Source organism: Pygoscelis adeliae, unplaced genomic scaffold (assembly GCF_000699105.1).
Source record: "Pygoscelis adeliae isolate BGI_AS28 unplaced genomic scaffold, ASM69910v1 Scaffold56, whole genome shotgun sequence".
Lineage (NCBI taxonomy): Eukaryota > Metazoa > Chordata > Aves > Sphenisciformes > Spheniscidae > Pygoscelis > Pygoscelis adeliae.
This window is the reverse complement of record NW_008824944.1, coordinates 152,515-171,059: the sequence shown is the minus strand read 5'-3', so window position 1 is coordinate 171,059 and position 18,545 is coordinate 152,515. Positions and strand designations below refer to the sequence as shown.

The window sequence follows — 18,545 nt, the reverse complement described above, 5'->3', positions numbered from 1 at the left end:
TCAAAAACTGAGTGGAAACAGCTTTCGGTACTGACCTTCTGATACAATGTATGCTGGTTGGAAAATCGTCTTAACCAAAAAACATAATGGAATTTTACGACATACTATTTAAGTGACCAAAAGGAGCCTAAGAATCGAAAATGATTCTTTTGAATTAGTAAGAGTGCAGCAATCCTGCATAATCAATGAAAAATGACACTCCTGCTTTAGGAAGCTTCAAAGTTGACTTAGATTCATGTGGTCTAAATTACACAAGCTCTTTTTTAACGTAGTATCTTTGCTACACTGAGATTTTTTTCTTGTGACCACAGCATTTCTGCAGGGACAAAACTATGGACGTATAACCAAAATCCTTTAGATTTAAATACATTAGCTTAATGCATGTAATATGCACAAAACAGTTTCCGCATACGTATTGAATGTGTGTGTGCGCTCCTCCAGGGTGACCCAATATATCTCTGAAGAGCTGAACAAACACGTTGTTCTTTATATTCTAAAATCCTCTGGGCAAACTGCCTTTTAGAGAAGGAAAAGAAAACCAAAGAAGTTAGGAAAGCTACTCTACGCTGGTTAAAAAAAAAAAAAATCAAGTACCTGTGGATTTCTCTTTTCTGGTTTCGTATTTCATTTAAAACTTTTTAAATAACACTATAAGTTAGAAAATCTTTGACTTCACATTAAAGAATGTTACAAATAGTGCCAATGTAACAGTCGTAACTTCCATTCAGTCTTTCGCAGAAGACTACTGGGCTGTCACCATCGCTGTTCACAGGCTGTGCTAAAGTTCATCGTGCTTAAGACCTGTAACCAAAGGAAAAAAAGAAGTTACAAAAAACAATTATATAAAGACTTAATGACTAGTTTTGTAAAATGTGGAGAAAGCCCTTTACTTCCTATTTACTGCTAGTCAGTCAGTTCAGTAACATGAACTTCATTTTTAGAGCCTCACTAAAAGTTGACTACAAGCTTTCACAAAGGATAAAAACTACTAAGAATCCTTTATATGAAAAGTGATTTTTTTTCCCTGACTCAAGTCTTTTAAATATTTATCTGCTAGGTCTTTTCTTCAACCTTGAGAGCTGAGATCACTTTTTTTTGTTTCACATTACTCCAAGAAGTCAAGTCTTCTTGGAAGTCCTACTAACTCAGTTTAAAACAATTTTAGTAAGAAAAAAAAACCCAAATCTATTTGTAAACTGAAACACCATTTATATTGTTGTTTCTTCCCCCCCCCGGTACACTACATATTACCAAGCATAGCACTGTAGTACAGTTATTATGAAAGCTGCCTGCCATATCCTGCTGCAAGATCATGTTTTCCATTCTTTCTAACTTTGCCAATCCTTAACAGTAATTGTTTACATGTCAGGTGTCTGCTACATCAAATTTATTGTAGTGTCTTCTGACACCACGAGTTAGGAAAAATACACCTGTTTGTCCATGACAGCGTTCTGTTCATTTCTAATTTGGGAAGTTGTAGCATTCCCATGTGTTGCGGCAAAGACTTGAACTGGCGCAAATATGCCTGTTGCTATCCCTGTGAAACGCTGCCCAAGCTTGGCCGTGCAATAACATATTAGAAAAGAGCAGCTCAGAGCAGCTCAGGAGACCTCCCAGGACATCCCACCTACATTTCCCAGTGACTCCAGTCTGGAAAGACTCCCACTTTCTCTGTTCTCAGTTCCCCTCCCTTCTGGCCTGGGCAAGGCTGAGAAGAACGCTGCCAACATGTACCTGGGTTTCGGTAGCTGTTAGGTGGAGCGTACGGGGACACAGAGCTACAGGAAAGGTAACGGGACCGGAGACCAAGACTGGCGGGGAAACCTGTAAACTACAGTCTGAAGACAGAGAGAGCAACATGGAAATTTCTGGGCAGGATGAGTAAAACCTGAAAGGAGGGGAGCACAAGTTGCCGGGCGCGGAGACCACGGCTGCAAATCCAGGCAGTACGGAGAAAGTGAAGGAGACCGTTCCGCTCAGTCAGGTGCGAAAAGGCCCCGCCTAGATAAGCCCAGAGTGAGAGATGCTGAGACAAACCGCACTTGCCGAACTGGCAGATTTCAGCTATAACGTTTATCTTGACGGTTCGGTGTTCGGCAGTTCTTAGTTTTGGAGGGAAGGAGGCTTTTAACCTTACTAAGATATTCTTATGTACAGCTTTTGTCCTTTATTTTTAAATCTCTCACATTTTGTACTTTGAATATGCACTGGCTCTATAGGATTAAGAAGTTAGAAGAGCAATGTAAAATAAAAAAAGTCATGCTAGAAAATTAAACAGCAAGTGGCTTTCAAGCAAATTTCAAGCTGAAAAGATAAGTAAGAAAAGATAAGTAAGGGATACCTTACTACTGAATTAATATAGGTGATTGACACTGAGGACTCAAATTATTGAAAAAGTTTTTGTGAACTAATGAATTAATAGAGACTCGGTAACCTGCTGCTTAATGAATTAAAGCATTGGCTTTAGATTCTCTAAGCTACTGCACGTTACTTAATTTTTGTGGCTCAAATCATGTGGAACAGTTGGTTGTGTTTGAACTCTAAGAGTAGGACACTGCTAACAATTTTCTTGTAGAGTTTGGCACGAAACAGAAGTTTTTACCCTTAGTGTAACTCCTATGTAAAGAAGCATCATGCGACTCCTAAAACCCACACAATTTCTCTAAGAGCGGGGAAAATTACACAAATACAATATTTGTGCCTACTGAACCCCATCTTAATTTCAACCATATTAATATTTATTTTAAAGAGTTAACAGATGAATATGCATGTAAATTACCTTTCTGAAAGAATGATGTTAGATTTTTCTTCTCTTTTTCAATTTGCTGTATTAACTTTCGTATCTCAGAGTCATAGTCAACCCATTCGGGAACTATCCGGGCAGCAGCCTTTAATTTTGGCTCTTTGGTTTGGGGATTGTTGCACTGAAAGTTTAAAACAAAGTACATGTGAAAATATCACCTCTCCAAGGAACTTTAAGTGATCTCCCCCTCAACGTCACTAAAAATAAACAGCAGAACACCAAACGTATTATTGTTAGAAACTAGCTATGTAATCACATGTTGACTAGGACAATAATCTGAACGCTTCAAAATGGTCTACAATTATTTCAAAGTGAAAAACAAGTTTAACATCAGACAGAAACTAATCAACAGCAAATCATGAATCTTGACAAGGAATTTAGAGAAGTACAGTAAAAAGTCATTTATGCAAAAATACCAGCTTAATATTTTGCAGAGAACTGCTATTTACCGTAGATTCTAGTCGCCATACTAGTTCAAATATCTGGCTAAAATTCTCATATTTTATAAACGGGGCCATCTCTCACCAGCTCACAGAAATATCTCCACTCTCCGACATATTTCTTTCCTCTAAATTATTTCATACCTAAAGTAATTTTGTCAGCATTTACAATTTCATTGAAGGACAGCATGCAAGGTCATTTACCTCGATATTAATTAAAAAAAAAAAAAATCACACAAAACAAATTGTAAATAAACCCTGTTTAAATTCTTAAAAACATTTTATTGTAAATACTTTTATTTTCTCCTGCCTATATGGATAGCAGGGACATAGCTAGCACAAGACTACTAATTTTTAGACAAAGTTACAGAGGGAGATGTAAGATATACATTAGCATATTGAAATTAAATCTGGTATGTTTTTTTATTAAGTTTGTGATGCTTCCTCTAGTGTTGTCTAGAAAATATATTGATTACTTCCGTAAAATAACGTAAGTGGAAATCATAGTAAAAAGTGATACATGATAATGGGGATTGAAAGAAGGGCTAGTGACTTCATTTCAATCTTTCTTGAATAGAGAGTACCCACGTTTAGTGCACAAAAAAGCTTATTTAACAACTGTAAAGACACAAAGAAAATGAAACTATTTACATAATGAATATTCGCACCAGATTCCAATTGTCTGTTTTTCTTCAGAATTACGCTCTGAAGTATCACTCACACTGCATGGGGGTTGTCAAAAAGTAAGGATGGGGGAAAAATGGCATGGGGGTAATGATGACAGAAAACATCATTTTCTCTCTCTGTTTCAATTCCCAAAGAAAGACATTTTCTTCTTTCTAAATGTGGATAGCTTCCTCAGCATTATGCTTTTTAAGCTCTGCTTTATCTCCAGTTTATAGTGGTGAAACGGACAGAGAAAACCATGATAATATTAATCCTCTACATTAAGGTTCTGGAGGAACCCGCTTTGTAGGCAGTGCAATAGCAGCACGCAATACCCAAACAGTTAGCAGTACTTCATTAGAGGCCCACTCACCTGGCTGAATATGCAAAAAAGATAAGGAAAATACATGTACAGCTGTGAAAAACCCTGATCCTATTCAGTTACAGATAGCAACATTTAATTTTCAGGTACAGTTTTCAGCTTCAACATAAGCAAATCTGGTACAGAGCAAGCTGGAGAGGTCTCAGAGGAAAGGAGAAGAGTTGCTGTATTGTAGGGAATGGGAAGTAGTGTCCCGGTGCCTTCCAGCAAGGCTGCCTCCGTGACATCACATATGCGTATCTCAAAAGCCACAGAGATTATAGCAAAGTTTTTAATCTGTAAAACTAATTTAACTCAAAATCAACTCACCAAGTCTATTGTTTTAGCCTTTTTCTTGGATTCATCATCACACCAGGTTTCACACCAAAGCCATTCCTGAGGGAGAGACTTAATAGCTACTTGATGAATCATATTGTTGGGAAGATCCTGTACAAATTTTGTAAAATCATAAATTAGCATTGAATTTAATGTAACTGGTTATCAGGCAAGTACTTAAAAGTAGAATATCTTAGCCTATTACCATTTCTGCAAATTGTTCTTACGTTTCCTTCTAAGTGCTCACCTAGTTCTTGTTCAAGTAGATTCAAAACTTAGTCACGGTCATTTTAATGGCCAATTCCACCTCTCATTTCTCAAGCAATTTTTTCTTGTACTTACGTCTTTCCTTCCTTAGCTTCACATAAGCAATGCTACTGTCTGATACTTACGGTTCAGAAACTGCATGTCATACTATAAATACTACTGAGCAGAATTAGAGTGTGTGACATTATTAAAGCAAAACTTAACCATCTTTCCATTCTGCAAATTAGGAAAAAAACCTCAAAAGCATATAATCCAGGATTACGCCACTACTCTAAATTTAGCCTCCTCCTACGAAAATGGATTCCAGAAACATGAGCGTGAAAAGGAAAAGCTATTAAGCTGCTGTTCTGGCTATCTTCCTTACTTCATTTAAAATTTCTTTTTCTTTTTTTTTAACCTTTATTATATAGTCAAGTACTCTCATCATGAAAACTCTGAACCAGTATCTTGCTGAACGTAGGGAACAGCGTTTACAAATGAGAAAAATCTCAGGTGGTCATACACTGCGTGTACTCTGGCCATAGTTAAACATAACAGGTGTCATCGGTAGATCCATTCGTAAGCTCCTTCACACGTGCAATCCCTACATTATATTTAAAAAATAAATGTCAGTACTCAAGTAAGTATTAGTCACATCTTATTTTGCCAATTCACATTGCTAAATGTGACAGAATAGAATAGCACACATAGCTGCATTATGAAAGGCACATAATTTAATTCAAATATAGACATTAGTACAGGAAAATTACATCAAATATAAGTATACTGAGAGTCAAGACATTCAACTTTAATTTAAATGCTTTATTTTTTTAAAAACATCAATTCTAAGAATTTTTAGAAGATAAAATAAATGGTTTATCACCATCTCAATTTCAAGAGAAAAGAGATTGGTCTTCTGTTGTGCCTCTCTGACTTTCTAAATGAAATCACAATTCCCGAGTTACTACAGTAACTCTCAAAGTTGTGAATTTACAAATTCTTATATGGAGTAGAACAACAGCTGCTAGTTCCAGGATTTAAATAGCAGAAAAAAAAAATCTAAACAAAAAGTTGCTTATCCTTTCAGAAGAAAGTGATTTATCCTCAAAAGCACTGAAACACATCTAGAAGATCGAAGAGGAAATATTCATGAATCAGAAAAATAAATTAACAAGGGTGGGAATGGATTGTTTTTCCTGTCAGTGCCAAAATTCTTGTTCATTCAAAATACGTAAACTGCTGAAATGAAAGTCTTCTACTAGACTTTCACAAACAACATTTAAAAGTTGTTCTTCAATTTGATTTACAATACAACTGTTTTCACATTTAGTCAGATAACCTACACACTTTTAAAGGGGGACTCCTCTACAGCAGCATCTCTATTAGAAAATAAAACCTCGATTTAAAAATATAAAAACATTGCCTCTTAATAAAGAATTAGTCTTACATTCCTTTCTGCTGATTTTTGTTCTTTAAGTAAAGAACAAGGTGGTTAATTATCTATTTTTTAATGAATTGCTATTAGTACAAATATTTGTCAAGTATTTGTTTTGTCATCTATACATAGATATTTCCATGTTTCTCTTTAAAAAGAACAATTAAATACGCTGTACTGGAAGTCTGGTTTTTATCATGTGTAATTTTTCTCCTTAGGAGTTCTTTACTTACTCTCCTTGGCATTTAAAATTACTTTTTTTCCACTCTATCTACTTCTATTTTGTGGTTTATATTAGCATAACCTTAACTACCACCCACAAAGGCAGCAGTGCTGGCAGATTAGCAAAGAGCTGAGATTGCTTCTTCTTTGAGAAGGGCAGTAAGCACTCCAGTCAGATACTTACAATAAAAATAAATAAAGAAAAAAGTTTATCATAATGCATCCCTATCAGCAGATAAATGCTCTCCAGGACTCTTGTAAAATATATTGCACTGTGGTTTGTATTTCTAAGAACGTTGCCGTATTTGGTGTAAGTAGTAGCAATGAAGACAGAAAGTGATTCCTATCAATACAGTCAGAAAGCAGATTACTATGAAAATATTACTTTGAAATATTTCCCTTTCCAGAATAATTCCAATTCCATTCTGCCAAGATCTAGCTACCTTAACGTCTGCTCTCAGCACTGACGTGCTGAGGGAAGGGTAGCTGACACTTAAGCGGCTTTCAATTTGCACTGACAGACTTATAAGAGGTATTAATGCTGTAACTGAAAATATAAGACTCTTAAAATGGAAAGATATACATTATTAATATTTTGAGAAGATTAGAGAAAACTAATTACTGTTTCTGAAAAGCAGCATTATGGTGGAAGCCCTGTAACCAGCTTCTGAATCTTAAAGGTCTTTCTGAAAGACACCTCGAACACATGGGTAAGACTATGTTTGAAAAACATACAGCTATATCACATCAGGACTCTCTAAGTGTGCGATACAGGGCCAATAATTCATTCTATTGTCCAGAAAAGAGAGGTAAAATCTGACTGTTGCTGTTATATCAGTCTTCTGCTCTTAACAGTTACAGCTTAAGGCTGCTCCAACTAACTCCCTGTGTCCAGTCTAGTTCGAGTTTGTAGTGTAGCTGTATTTCCACTTTTCTTTGTCCACTATCATAAGAACTGCTATGTTCAATTTTCAATTTTATTTCTGGAAAAAATGCAAGTGGCAATAATGTATTTATGTAAGAAAGAGAAACTTGCTTGTAGCGTAAGGGTGTGGAATGCAGGCACTGACAGATGTAGGCTTTGCTACTGTGGGATCCCTTTACTGCTATGGGCAGGTAAAAACCTTTTATGCTTTAGTAATTCCACAAGGAAAATTACAAAAGCAGGGACAATCTCACTTACGAAGCCTTCTGACGTTCACCCAAAGAGAGACATAAATAAAAAGTATAATTTACTGAGGCATACATCGGATGTGCTGTATTATTAACCTTCTACTGAGTTAAAGAACCTCTACTACAGAAGAAAATAATAAATTTAAGTACGTTCTGTACATCTGGGATCTACTTACATGCTTGTGACTTGCACCCTGACTTACCCCACCTAGCTTTAAAAATTGGTGGAGTTACATAAATGAAGACTACAGTCACACCAGGATGACCATGTACAGCAACCGCTAGAGTGCATTAGCAGTTAGCTTAAAAAAATTAAATTTACGTTAATGGAAAAAAAGGAAGAAAGAGGAAACAGCTCTTGCTAAGTAAGAATATAATTACCATTATCAGAATATAGGATTACCATTAGAAAAACACAAATGCACATAGAACAACTACAAATAAAGAACAGCAGTCCTCTATGCTGTTTTTTCCTCGTTTTCTTCATGTTAAACAATTATTTGAAGTAATCATCACTTAGTGTTCAGTTTTCTGAACTGTGCTCATATACACACCTGAAAATGTGCTAAAATAGCAGTAAAGGGCAAATAGTTTCAGAATTATATAACATATACATCGAGATACAAAATAATTCCATGCATATTGAGAAAGATAAAGAAAATAAAAACCAAACTGCTTAAACACCCGTATATACCTGATCTAGATTCGACAGACTGTTTGGATCTTGACTAAGAGCCTGGTACTGGCCCCGAAGCCTATCTCCTGCTGCAATCTTTCTGAACTTCTGAAGATCCACAACATATAAGGCACTACAAAGATGAAAAAAAGAATTAAGGTTTGTGGAGCTTTCACCTTCTTTTTGATAACATTAATAAAAGTAACAAGAAACCAAAAACTGTTGCCATCCTAAAGGAGTATTTTTTTTAATTAAGTAGCTGAAGCTATAATAAAAAAGTGAAATCAATGTCATCAGCATTCATGACTTATTCATCTCTTGCTGAGAATGACTACAGGGCAATTGCTTTTGAATGCCTCAGTGATCAATTCCAAGACCCAGATTTCAATCAAATTCACAAACTGCACAAAAATGTGTAAGGAGTTATCCTACCTAATATGGTATTTCCTTTTCCCAAGATGTGATGCCCAGTATCCTGATTTCCAGAAACGGTATCCATCCATTTCTTTACGGCTGTCACAGAAAGGTGTGTATCCATAGGGAGCTCCATTTAGATCTAGGTCTCGGAGTTCTTTTAGGTCACTTCTCACAATCTAAATAAAAATAAAAATATATTTATTTTTATAATTTAATACTGTTTTTAAGGTGTGCGTATGAGGGTAGTTATGGCATCAAGCTTCCTAAGTTTAATTTTAATTTTTAAAAAACCTGAGACACTACAACAGTGGAGTATAGGTAAGGTATTCCACTGGAATGACATTTACCAAATTATTGTTCTAGAAAAAAATACGTGTTTATTCTGTGGCCATCTGTGGAACACATTTAATAAGTAAATTAAATAAAACAAGCAAACTATTTTTAATTTGTAGACCAGTGTTTCCGGTTGCCCAATATTAAACTCCTTCATGCAGGAATACAACTTTCAAAATCTACTGAGCATCTCCCTTCTAAAAAATTCTTCCTATTTGTCACATTAGCTTGGGCACTCCAAAATTAATACATCATCTGAAAAATCTTTGTATCTAGCAATAATGTACTTTTAAAAATAGGTTATAAGGACATTTTACAAATATCCTTTATTTACTAATCAATCATTCTTCCATCAAACCCCACTAATCTAATTTATCAGCGGTAAAAAAGTTTTAGCTGTTTCGAAGTACAGAGAAATCCTTAGAGTAGTTAGGAGAGACAACCAGTCCTACTACTTTATCCAGATGAAACTGCAGAAAGTTGCAGTCTGCGTTGCTACATCTAAATTTATTTAATTTATTCTCAAGCTTCGGAAAAGGACCAAGATACATAATGTTTGTCCTGAGGTTTTTAATAACCATGTGATAGACTCTTCAACGTCTCGTCTGTTTGAGACAGCATGTTACTTTTCAGTGTATTATACAATATTCATTTCTGAGAGAAAGACTGCATACACATTTAAGAAAAACAGAGACAGGATTAATCTTGAAAAAATTCAGCCATCTAGAAGTTGTTCAAATGGTCTAAACTAATCACTGCAGACTCCATCCACAGTGAGCGGACAAGTCTTCTCACAGTCAGCCCAGAGACTGAATCACTCGAATACGCCTTAGGCGAAATGCACCTTTAAGATCGCACATGCCTCTCCAGGTGCCTTTCTCTCTCCACAGGCAATTTAGGGCAACTCAGCATAGTGAGACTTTTAATTTCTACGTGACTAAAGACAAGTGAAATTACTGCGTTTCACGTTCTGCAACACCACTGGTGCTGCTTGTACAACTGCAATAGTTTTACAAGACCAACATCTGAATAAAATGGCCACAGAGAACGAAACTGGAACAATTTAAGCCAAAATGAATTCCTCATACATTTATACAGCATTATTTTTTTCTTACCTGGTCAGCATCGACAAATATTATTTTATCCACAGCCAAAGGGAAAAGAACATCCAAAAAAAGAATTTTGTAGCCCCAGATGATTCTTTGTTTTTCGGTCTGTTGATAAAGCCAGCGAGGCCACTTATACTGTACTAACTCATACTTGAAACCATACTTTTTAGCCATGTGAGGAATAACATCCTAGAAGAATGAAAAAACTATTAGTTGCACATATATGTGACACACAAGGACTCAGAAGGAAAGAGAGAGAATGTTGAAACACAGTTGCAGCTGTGTTTGCCTTACTGACTGCATAAATTATTATTTTAAAATGTTTCTTTAGTTCTAGCAGTATCCTTAGCTACGTAAATATAAAAAGCATTTCTTTCAAGCTCTTGGAGACTATCAGAAGAGAATAAATTACTATATTACATAACTGGGCTTTGGGTTCCAGAAAAGAACCACCTTACACATGAGACTTTTAAAACTATTGGTATTTAATGCATTCAGAGATCATTTCCAACTGTAAAAATTTAATCTGAATTATATAATTACTCAATTGTATTTAAAAAAAAACCAACAAACCTACTTAAAATTTTTAAGAAAAAATAATAAAAGGAAGACGTTTCTCCTACCTTAAATGTTGGGGAGAGATAGTTTTTCAGAAACCAAAATTTAACTGGTGTTTTTGTATGACGTAGGACAGAAAGCATCATAATTCTGTGGAAATATAAGTGTATAATAAACAAACGAATACACACAGGTCATTCAATTTCAACTGCACCTAAAAGGTGCTAAAACTTTCTAAGTATAATTTTCTTTAAGCCAGTTTAAGCAGAAATTTCTGTCTATTTCTTATTAAAAGCTTTAAAGAGCATGTGTTCAAGACCGCTTTGAGATGGATTTATCTGATCCAGATCAGCTAAGCAATATTAGAAGGAACAATTTCAAAAGTGGATCTGTTAACAAGTTTTATTCTAAGAGAGGTTCCTGACAAAATTAGATTAATACCTTATATTAACTTGGCTACTGAGATAAGTTATTGTAGAAATTTATTGGTTGAGTTTAATAGGTTGCTGAAATGAAAAACAGTGGAAAAGAGAAAGCATAGTTCAAGTTAAGATCCTCTTCCGAAAACCCTTGGTAACTGTAAAAATCACTATTTGGGGTTCAATTTTTTTTCATTATTGTGGCATTTGTTTGGTGTAACCAGACAGATAAGCAATTGCCTTACAACCTTACAAGAGGTCATCTGCCTTAAAAATCATGAAATAATAAACTTTAAAATAAGTTAAAGAAGCATGTAGAATGTTTTAAAATTAATTTTTGTCTCTTTTAAAATAAACAAGTCCTTCCCTTTATGAAGGTTGTAGGTTGAAGGAAGGAAACATAGATGTTCAAACTGCGTCAGACTACTAAGAAATAAAAATCAATACATACAAAATACTACTTTCCAAATAAATATGCATGAAAGAATTGTGAAATTCTATTTTAGGATAGGAAAATCACCAAATCTGACACCTGTAGACAAGTACTCAAAGAAATCAGAAAAGTAATGGAGATGGTTGTGAACAGATCAGGCAATACCGTAAGAATTCCTTCAAAGCAATCATTGCTTATTGAATGAACACGGAGGTGAGTAAGGCCATATGTGAATATAGAAGTATCCATAGTTTGGACTAATCATAAATAGATACAACTCTAATGAAGTCACTGCTGTTATGTCTTTATAAAGAGAGGCTGAACTTCATCCTTTATGTTCACACTTCGCACACGTACTCATGAAAGACATGGAGAACATTTTTCTTTCTTCAAAGAATAATGGTATTTTTGAACATCTATACGTTGAATCACTTTGTTCTCAAACAAATATGAATTTGATCCTCACTGTATACAACTTTTCTATGTTTTAACAATTTATTGTTTACACCTTGTTAAAAAAGCCAGTTTCTTTAAGCTGCTTAATTTTAGGATGAATGTTTACAGTATCCCTATGAAATTCTCGTTTCCCTTTTACCTTTCCTTACCTTAAAAAACGTTCATATAAATGGCCTGAAGCAACTGAAAAAATGTTAAGAATATCACTTTTCTTTCCCTTGTCTCCTGTTGGAATTTCTTCTGAAAATCTAAGAAAAAAAACCCCAAATTATTACATAAAGTATACATTCAGCAGAAAGAAAATACTACTACATTACCATTAAGCTCATAAAGAATTGAAAGTAAGAAAATACCTAAAAGAAATACTCATCCTACAGTAACTGAATACACTTATATTCTACTTCCACTGCACATGCCTATGATACCAAAATCTTTTGGGAGCAACACCTCATCCCCAGTCACTCAGGACAAACAGTGGCAGAACTGCAGTCTCCAATATTTTCAATCAAACAGAACCCAAATTTGGCAAGAACTCCATTTTTTATCAAAGCAAAAATCAGAAATACACACAGCCAAAATATCTTGAGAACTGGTTATTTTTAAAATTAGTAACAGCTCTTTTTCAAGCTTCATCCATGTGCATTCTACATCACAAGAACCAGTGCATACTCTTGAGGTGAGGGATGTCTGCATAGGTGGTTGAACTGAATGTATACTCTCAAATAGAGACTGAATATAATATAAAGATGGCTGCACCAGGCCAAACCACAAGCCCAGTACCTTACCAGCAGCAAATGACAAGGCCGAGCAGTATTAGCCTTTCGCAGAATACTCTCATAACATTCAGTGGTCCACGGTGACGAGATTTCCCGAGTGTTTTTCATAATGCTTGTTGAATTCTTCCTTAAATTCATCCAGTTACTCTCCCTATAAGCTACCCTAGATCTTTGAGGTACACTGTCCAGAGGTTTTCTGTTTCTGCTTGCGTTGAATACCAAAGTCTACCCGGATTGCTTTTTTAATCATGTATGCCTTCCAGCACAAACAGCTAGAGGATGGTGGCTGCAGTCTCCCTCAGAGCACTCTTTCACAGATCTCAGAACTGCAAAGGCTGCCTTAACCAAATTGGTTACAGTAAGGCTTGATATTGTTGAAGATTCACCTCAATAGGCTTTTTTCTGAGATGAGTCACTGCTCACACACTTAGGTTGTGTGAGTCACTCCTATTAATTTTTCTTCTGGTTAGATGCCTTTTAAAAGTATACTTTAAAAAGTATAAAAATACATATCCCTCATAATCTTTAAGAACAAATGAGACAAGTCTCAGATCTCCAACATATTTAAAAGAATTCACATCGCTCCACTAATACAAAGCTGAAATCTCAGAAGGCTGCAATGTGTGTAAGTGGTGTGAATAATCTTTTGAGAAACCCACGTTCTTTTCACTCAGCAATGGTAAGAGGAGATAGCACAGTCCTACCTGATCAGGACTATAGCAAACGCAAAAGGAAGGGACATCACTGGAGCGGCATTGACTGCATGGTACGACATCTCTGAAGAAGACAACCCCTCAGCTAGCACTGAGTTCTCACAGCCTAAATAGACTGCAGTTCACAGGCCCAAGCAGTCTGTCTTCTGTCTTTCTGACTTTCTGACCCGTTTCTTATACTTAGTGATAGCAGGGCTGAAAGAATGTCAAGCTCTTTATAATGCAACCATCACAACATGTGACTACAAAGACAGATGTGAAAAAGAAAATCGGTTTTTGATGCCAGGATCTTGAAAGTATTGATTATGCAAAGCTTTACAGAAGGCAGAGATCTTCTGAATGGAACAAGGTGCTCTGAAGATGGCTGGGTTAACCTGTAAGGCCACATGGGAAAAGCAGTCAATTGGAGAAGGCCAGTTCAGTTATGAAAGGACTTGGGTGATGTGGTATGCACACGTGTCCCACGTCAGAGCACATGATGATTCCTGTAATGAACAGTGTGGTGGCAGGATATACTTTTCATTCTGGGATATCAAAGAGGAAGGATATTTGACAACTTCCTAGCTAGGGAAAAGCTGACAGACAAACGGCAGGCCTCAAATCATGCCCCTGAGCCACAACCCTGAATCAACGGGAAGAGCAAATAAACTTTATTGGGTGAGAGGCTTCAACAGCCCAGCCAAGCTCTGCACCTGATGCACGTTGATGAACCAACCCACTGTGAAAAAAGACTAGACCTAGAAGATTGCGAGATCTCTGGTCTTGTAGCCTTCTTAGAGGGAGCTAAGATTTTGACCACTGCGCATACATCCTTTCATGCAGCCAATTAGAAGTGGGAAGCTTGTAGATGATGAAAAATTCCTTTAACTAACGTCATTCTGCAAAAGAGGCCACCTTTGTGCAGAAGTGTGGGTCCACTTCCCTGACCTGTGGCTTCAGGACGGAATTTTTGAGAGTTGTAGTATAGTAGTCTGGAAGACTTTCTGAATCTAGTCAATATTGTAGCAGTAAAATCATCTGTGGATAAATGGTGATAAACAAAATCAGCAACAAGAGACTCAGTAAAACGTCCACGTTCTTGAGATACAAGAGGCCTTGTCAGGAGAGATGATAAAGCTGAAACAGAAGCCAGTCCTGGATCTACCAAGAAATGTGTGTGCTTAGCATTAACTGGGGTCAACTGTTTACTAGATAAAGTAGAACTGCTATGCCTTTTTTCTTTATCTTCTTTAACAGTCTTTGTGACTGACAACCATTGCCAATGCTACTGAAAATGGAAGAAAACTTTTCTGAGTCTCGCAGCAGTGGTTTGGGGCCAGAAAGTCTTTAGGGTATGGAGAAAATAGTGATGAAAAAGCCATTCTCCTTAAATCTTTCATACTGACATTCAACTTACTAGCTGAATTATAGTCCAAAGATGTTTTCCTAAACAATGGAGAAATCAGACTTTACCTTGACCGTAAATCTTGAATGCTTAAAGGTACTTACGGAAAAAGCTACTGCAATTTCTTTTTTCTTTCAGGGCAAAGAAATCTATGATTACTTGGATTAAGTTGTTTATACAGTCAAGTCATTAGCCCTGAATTGGTTATTTCAGAAGGTATTACCTTCAGTTCTTTGCCTTTGCAATTATACAGCCATGACAGCTTAGCACTTGGTAGCATAATGCAGAAACAACCTCTGCTGGAAATCAGACTTTCTGAGAGCAAACACAAGTGTTTCCTACAAAGTGGATGGAGTCCAGTATGGAAACAATGTATTGCAAATTAAGTCCCCCCCACAACAGCCTTGGAGATCGAGAAGAGGAATTATCATCACCCTGAAAGAGCGGATGAATTTATTGTGTTGCCAGCATTCCAGATTAAAGACCCAAGCTCATTCTTCTTTGACGGCAGGAAATATTGAGAACAAATAACTCATCAAATCATTGGGAATTCAGTAAGTACTTTTGCCAGCACCCCAATTTTCACACTTGAGAACATTATCTTTTCAAAATGTTTCTTGTGAAAAAGGTCTCTGAAGTATTACAAGGAAAGAATGCTCAGAGAGCATCCAGGCCACTGTTTCTAAAATACGTTGGCCAAAGGTCATCTGATTGAAATGCTCTTGAAAGGACAATTAAGATGTCTTGGAAAATGATACACCACCCCATGATCCACAGCACAGATATACTAGTCTATTAAAAAAAACCCTGAAATTATTTTTCTAAGCAAAGATGAAACATCCTTTATTGCCCTTATCTTATTCTCAAAAATGATATAACAATTTCATAGGAATTTGTATCTTATTAATAAAAACTAAATTAAAATTAAAAAAAAATCAGCCTGAACCACACACCATCCACAGACAACAAAATTATGAGCAACATTATGAACAACTGAAAACAAAGTTTTACAATGGTATACAGCAAATTAGAAATACTACAATGTTATTAGCCCCAAATGTAAAAGCTTGAGATATTTATTACAATTATTTATAGAACTCAAACTTTAACATAAAAGGTATTTTATTGACAAATACAAAAACATTTCTTGAGCTTTCATAAATTATGTCTAGCAGCAGACAAGCAGCATCATAGCCTGCTTTTTGATGTTCAGTTTGATACATCTGAGTACCACATTACTGGCTGAGATTTTCACATTGAGATTGATTCCCTGCCACAACAAAATAAAAATAATGCCATTGGAGAAAATGAACAGGAACTAGAAATACAAAGGAGGGATTAAAAAGGAAATAAATAACGAGATGTACAAGACATTACAGCTTGTCTTTTCCCCCTTTTAATTCATATTATAAATCCCTTGGGGAGCCTTTTTACATATTTGTATCAGTATCAACTCAGAAACAGGTATGTTATGAGTAATAATGAACATGTCCTAGCACGGTTAAAGTATAAGCAAAATATGCATTACCTTGTAACTGATTCCTGATTTCCTTTTTTTCCTGTTGTTCCATCAGTAAGGAGATCTTCATTCATTTTATCAGGCTTTTTCTGTACCTAGTCATTAAAATAAATGTAGTTGTGTAATTTGGGAAGTTAGTTGATAATAATTACTACTTCAATTGTGATATCTAACTATGGTGTACTTAATGGCTACAGCTGGACCAACATCTTACCAATTTCTATTTCAGTAAAATACTTACTGAACTGCATTAAACTGAACAGTAAAAATGTAATTTCTCATAAGCCCTTCACAAGGAGAAAGTGACAAATCTGTTGCTGAAACGTAAGCTCTCCCATCCAACTTACGCAATTTCTGCAGTCTTACCCTTCTTAATAAAGGCTCCAAATTAATTTTGTTTGCTGACCTTAATTTCCTTGATTAAAAGAAACCTAATTGTTTTTGAAACCCAAATAGCTTCTAAAACACTAAATGTTTGAACATATTCAATTCTAACAATATTAATTTCACGTTTATACTGTCAAGCTAATGCTTACAGATTTCTGTTCACACTAAATCATGCGTCTTTTTAGCTTAATGCTTCTGAAGCCACATCCTAGGTATCGCTGAAGTGATTCAACAGTTCAACTGAATGATAGAGCTTACATATTCTAGTTATAAGCTTAATACGCACCACCTTTCACACAGAATAACTTTCCTATTTTGACCCAAATGGCACCCTTTTACCCCTTCTCTGTGGTTTAAAGGCAGGCTCATCACGCTCCAGAGTTTTACACATTTTCTCCAGGTTCTGGAAATTTTCAGCTACAGGTCTGGGGAAAAGACTCATATATGTGGTTTTAAAGATTCCTTTTGTGTTTATGTTTACATTGTTCTCTCTCCTTCTCAAGGTCTAAAATTAGGATACAATGTACCAAGTACACCTACACAGAATGTTATTTACAAAATAGTGGAAAACATATAATACTATGAGGTTCTTTCTCCTTAATGTAACTCATGTTTCATTATCTCTTTTTGATACATCTTTAAGAATGAAAGTAATGTAATTTCATTTACACAAATTTGGTAGCTTAGGGTAGAAATCAACATACCTAACTTTAACTTCCACTCTGGTATCTGGACTTCATGTAAAGTCCCTCCCCAGTCACAGGAGAGAACTAGATGTCTCAAGAGGTGGTCATCCCCTTGGTTTAAATACATATGCGAGCTGGGATGAACAGTCCTTTGGACTGTCTTTCTCATTCTACTAAGCAGAGAGGGAGTTTAAGGCACCTAGACTACATTCTTAAACACCTTAAGCTAGATGAGATAAATCCTATCTATGTTACGCACACAGATGTATTATTTTAACAGCTATGTAACAATCGCCCATGCAATTAGTATAACCTGATTGGATCAAATTAACTACATTAACTTGCACACCCTTCTCTAGTTAATTATACAAAATCTAAACTATATTTCAGTATACATCTTCCAATTAAATATAGCCTAAGACATGTAAGCATGAGTCATATTTCATATAAGGAAATACTGCAGACAAAAAAGGTATCTCTTTACATACTTGGACTTTGATAATTTTGCTTCTGAAGTTGTTTAAGACCACGATAACATCTGTCAGGTCAGCTGCAGAATCTGTTCCTTCATGGCTGTGAGGAGAAAAAAACCCATGCAAATGTACTGGCTCATTAAAACATGTATTATTACTTGTGTTTAGAGTATAAGGTTTAGGATTGCTGATATTTATAGCAACAAAATGTCTTCACTTGCACCTAATTGTATCTTAACTTCAGAAACCTTCTGAGTTTTATTCATCACTAGGCATTGTTCACAGTAGTGAACATCCCATCCGTGGGATTGTTTTCACTCAAGGACCTGGGTGCACTTGGTGGATAATGCGGAAGGATGGGGAAGTCCGATGTGTACCTCAAGGGGATTTTGGGTGAGAATAGCCAATGATCTGAATTATGTGAGGTTAAGTACTAATTATAGTTATAATAGTTATACTAATAATACAGAGTTATACTAATAATATTAATAATATTATATGCCATACTAATGTTATTACAATAA

At 35.7% G+C, this 18,545-nt stretch overlaps 1 protein-coding gene across 1 annotated transcript in view; it reads right to left on the bottom strand.

Moving 5' to 3' along the window:
* Positions 1-578: 578 nt before the first annotated feature.
* UGGT2 (UDP-glucose glycoprotein glucosyltransferase 2) overlaps positions 579-18,545 on the bottom strand; it is an 89,662-nt gene continuing 71,695 nt past the window's right edge. The window contains exons 28-37 of the mRNA XM_009325561.1: positions 18,037-18,121; positions 16,485-16,570; positions 12,233-12,331; positions 10,841-10,925; positions 10,224-10,406; positions 8,791-8,951; positions 8,377-8,491; positions 4,601-4,717; positions 2,780-2,924; positions 579-801 (exon numbers count right to left, since the gene is read on the bottom strand). Of these exons, the coding sequence (XP_009323836.1) occupies positions 779-801; positions 2,780-2,924; positions 4,601-4,717; positions 8,377-8,491; positions 8,791-8,951; positions 10,224-10,406; positions 10,841-10,925; positions 12,233-12,331; positions 16,485-16,570; positions 18,037-18,121 (1,099 nt within the window). The 3' untranslated portion in view covers positions 579-778. The remainder of the gene's footprint in view (positions 802-2,779; positions 2,925-4,600; positions 4,718-8,376; positions 8,492-8,790; positions 8,952-10,223; positions 10,407-10,840; positions 10,926-12,232; positions 12,332-16,484; positions 16,571-18,036; positions 18,122-18,545) is intronic.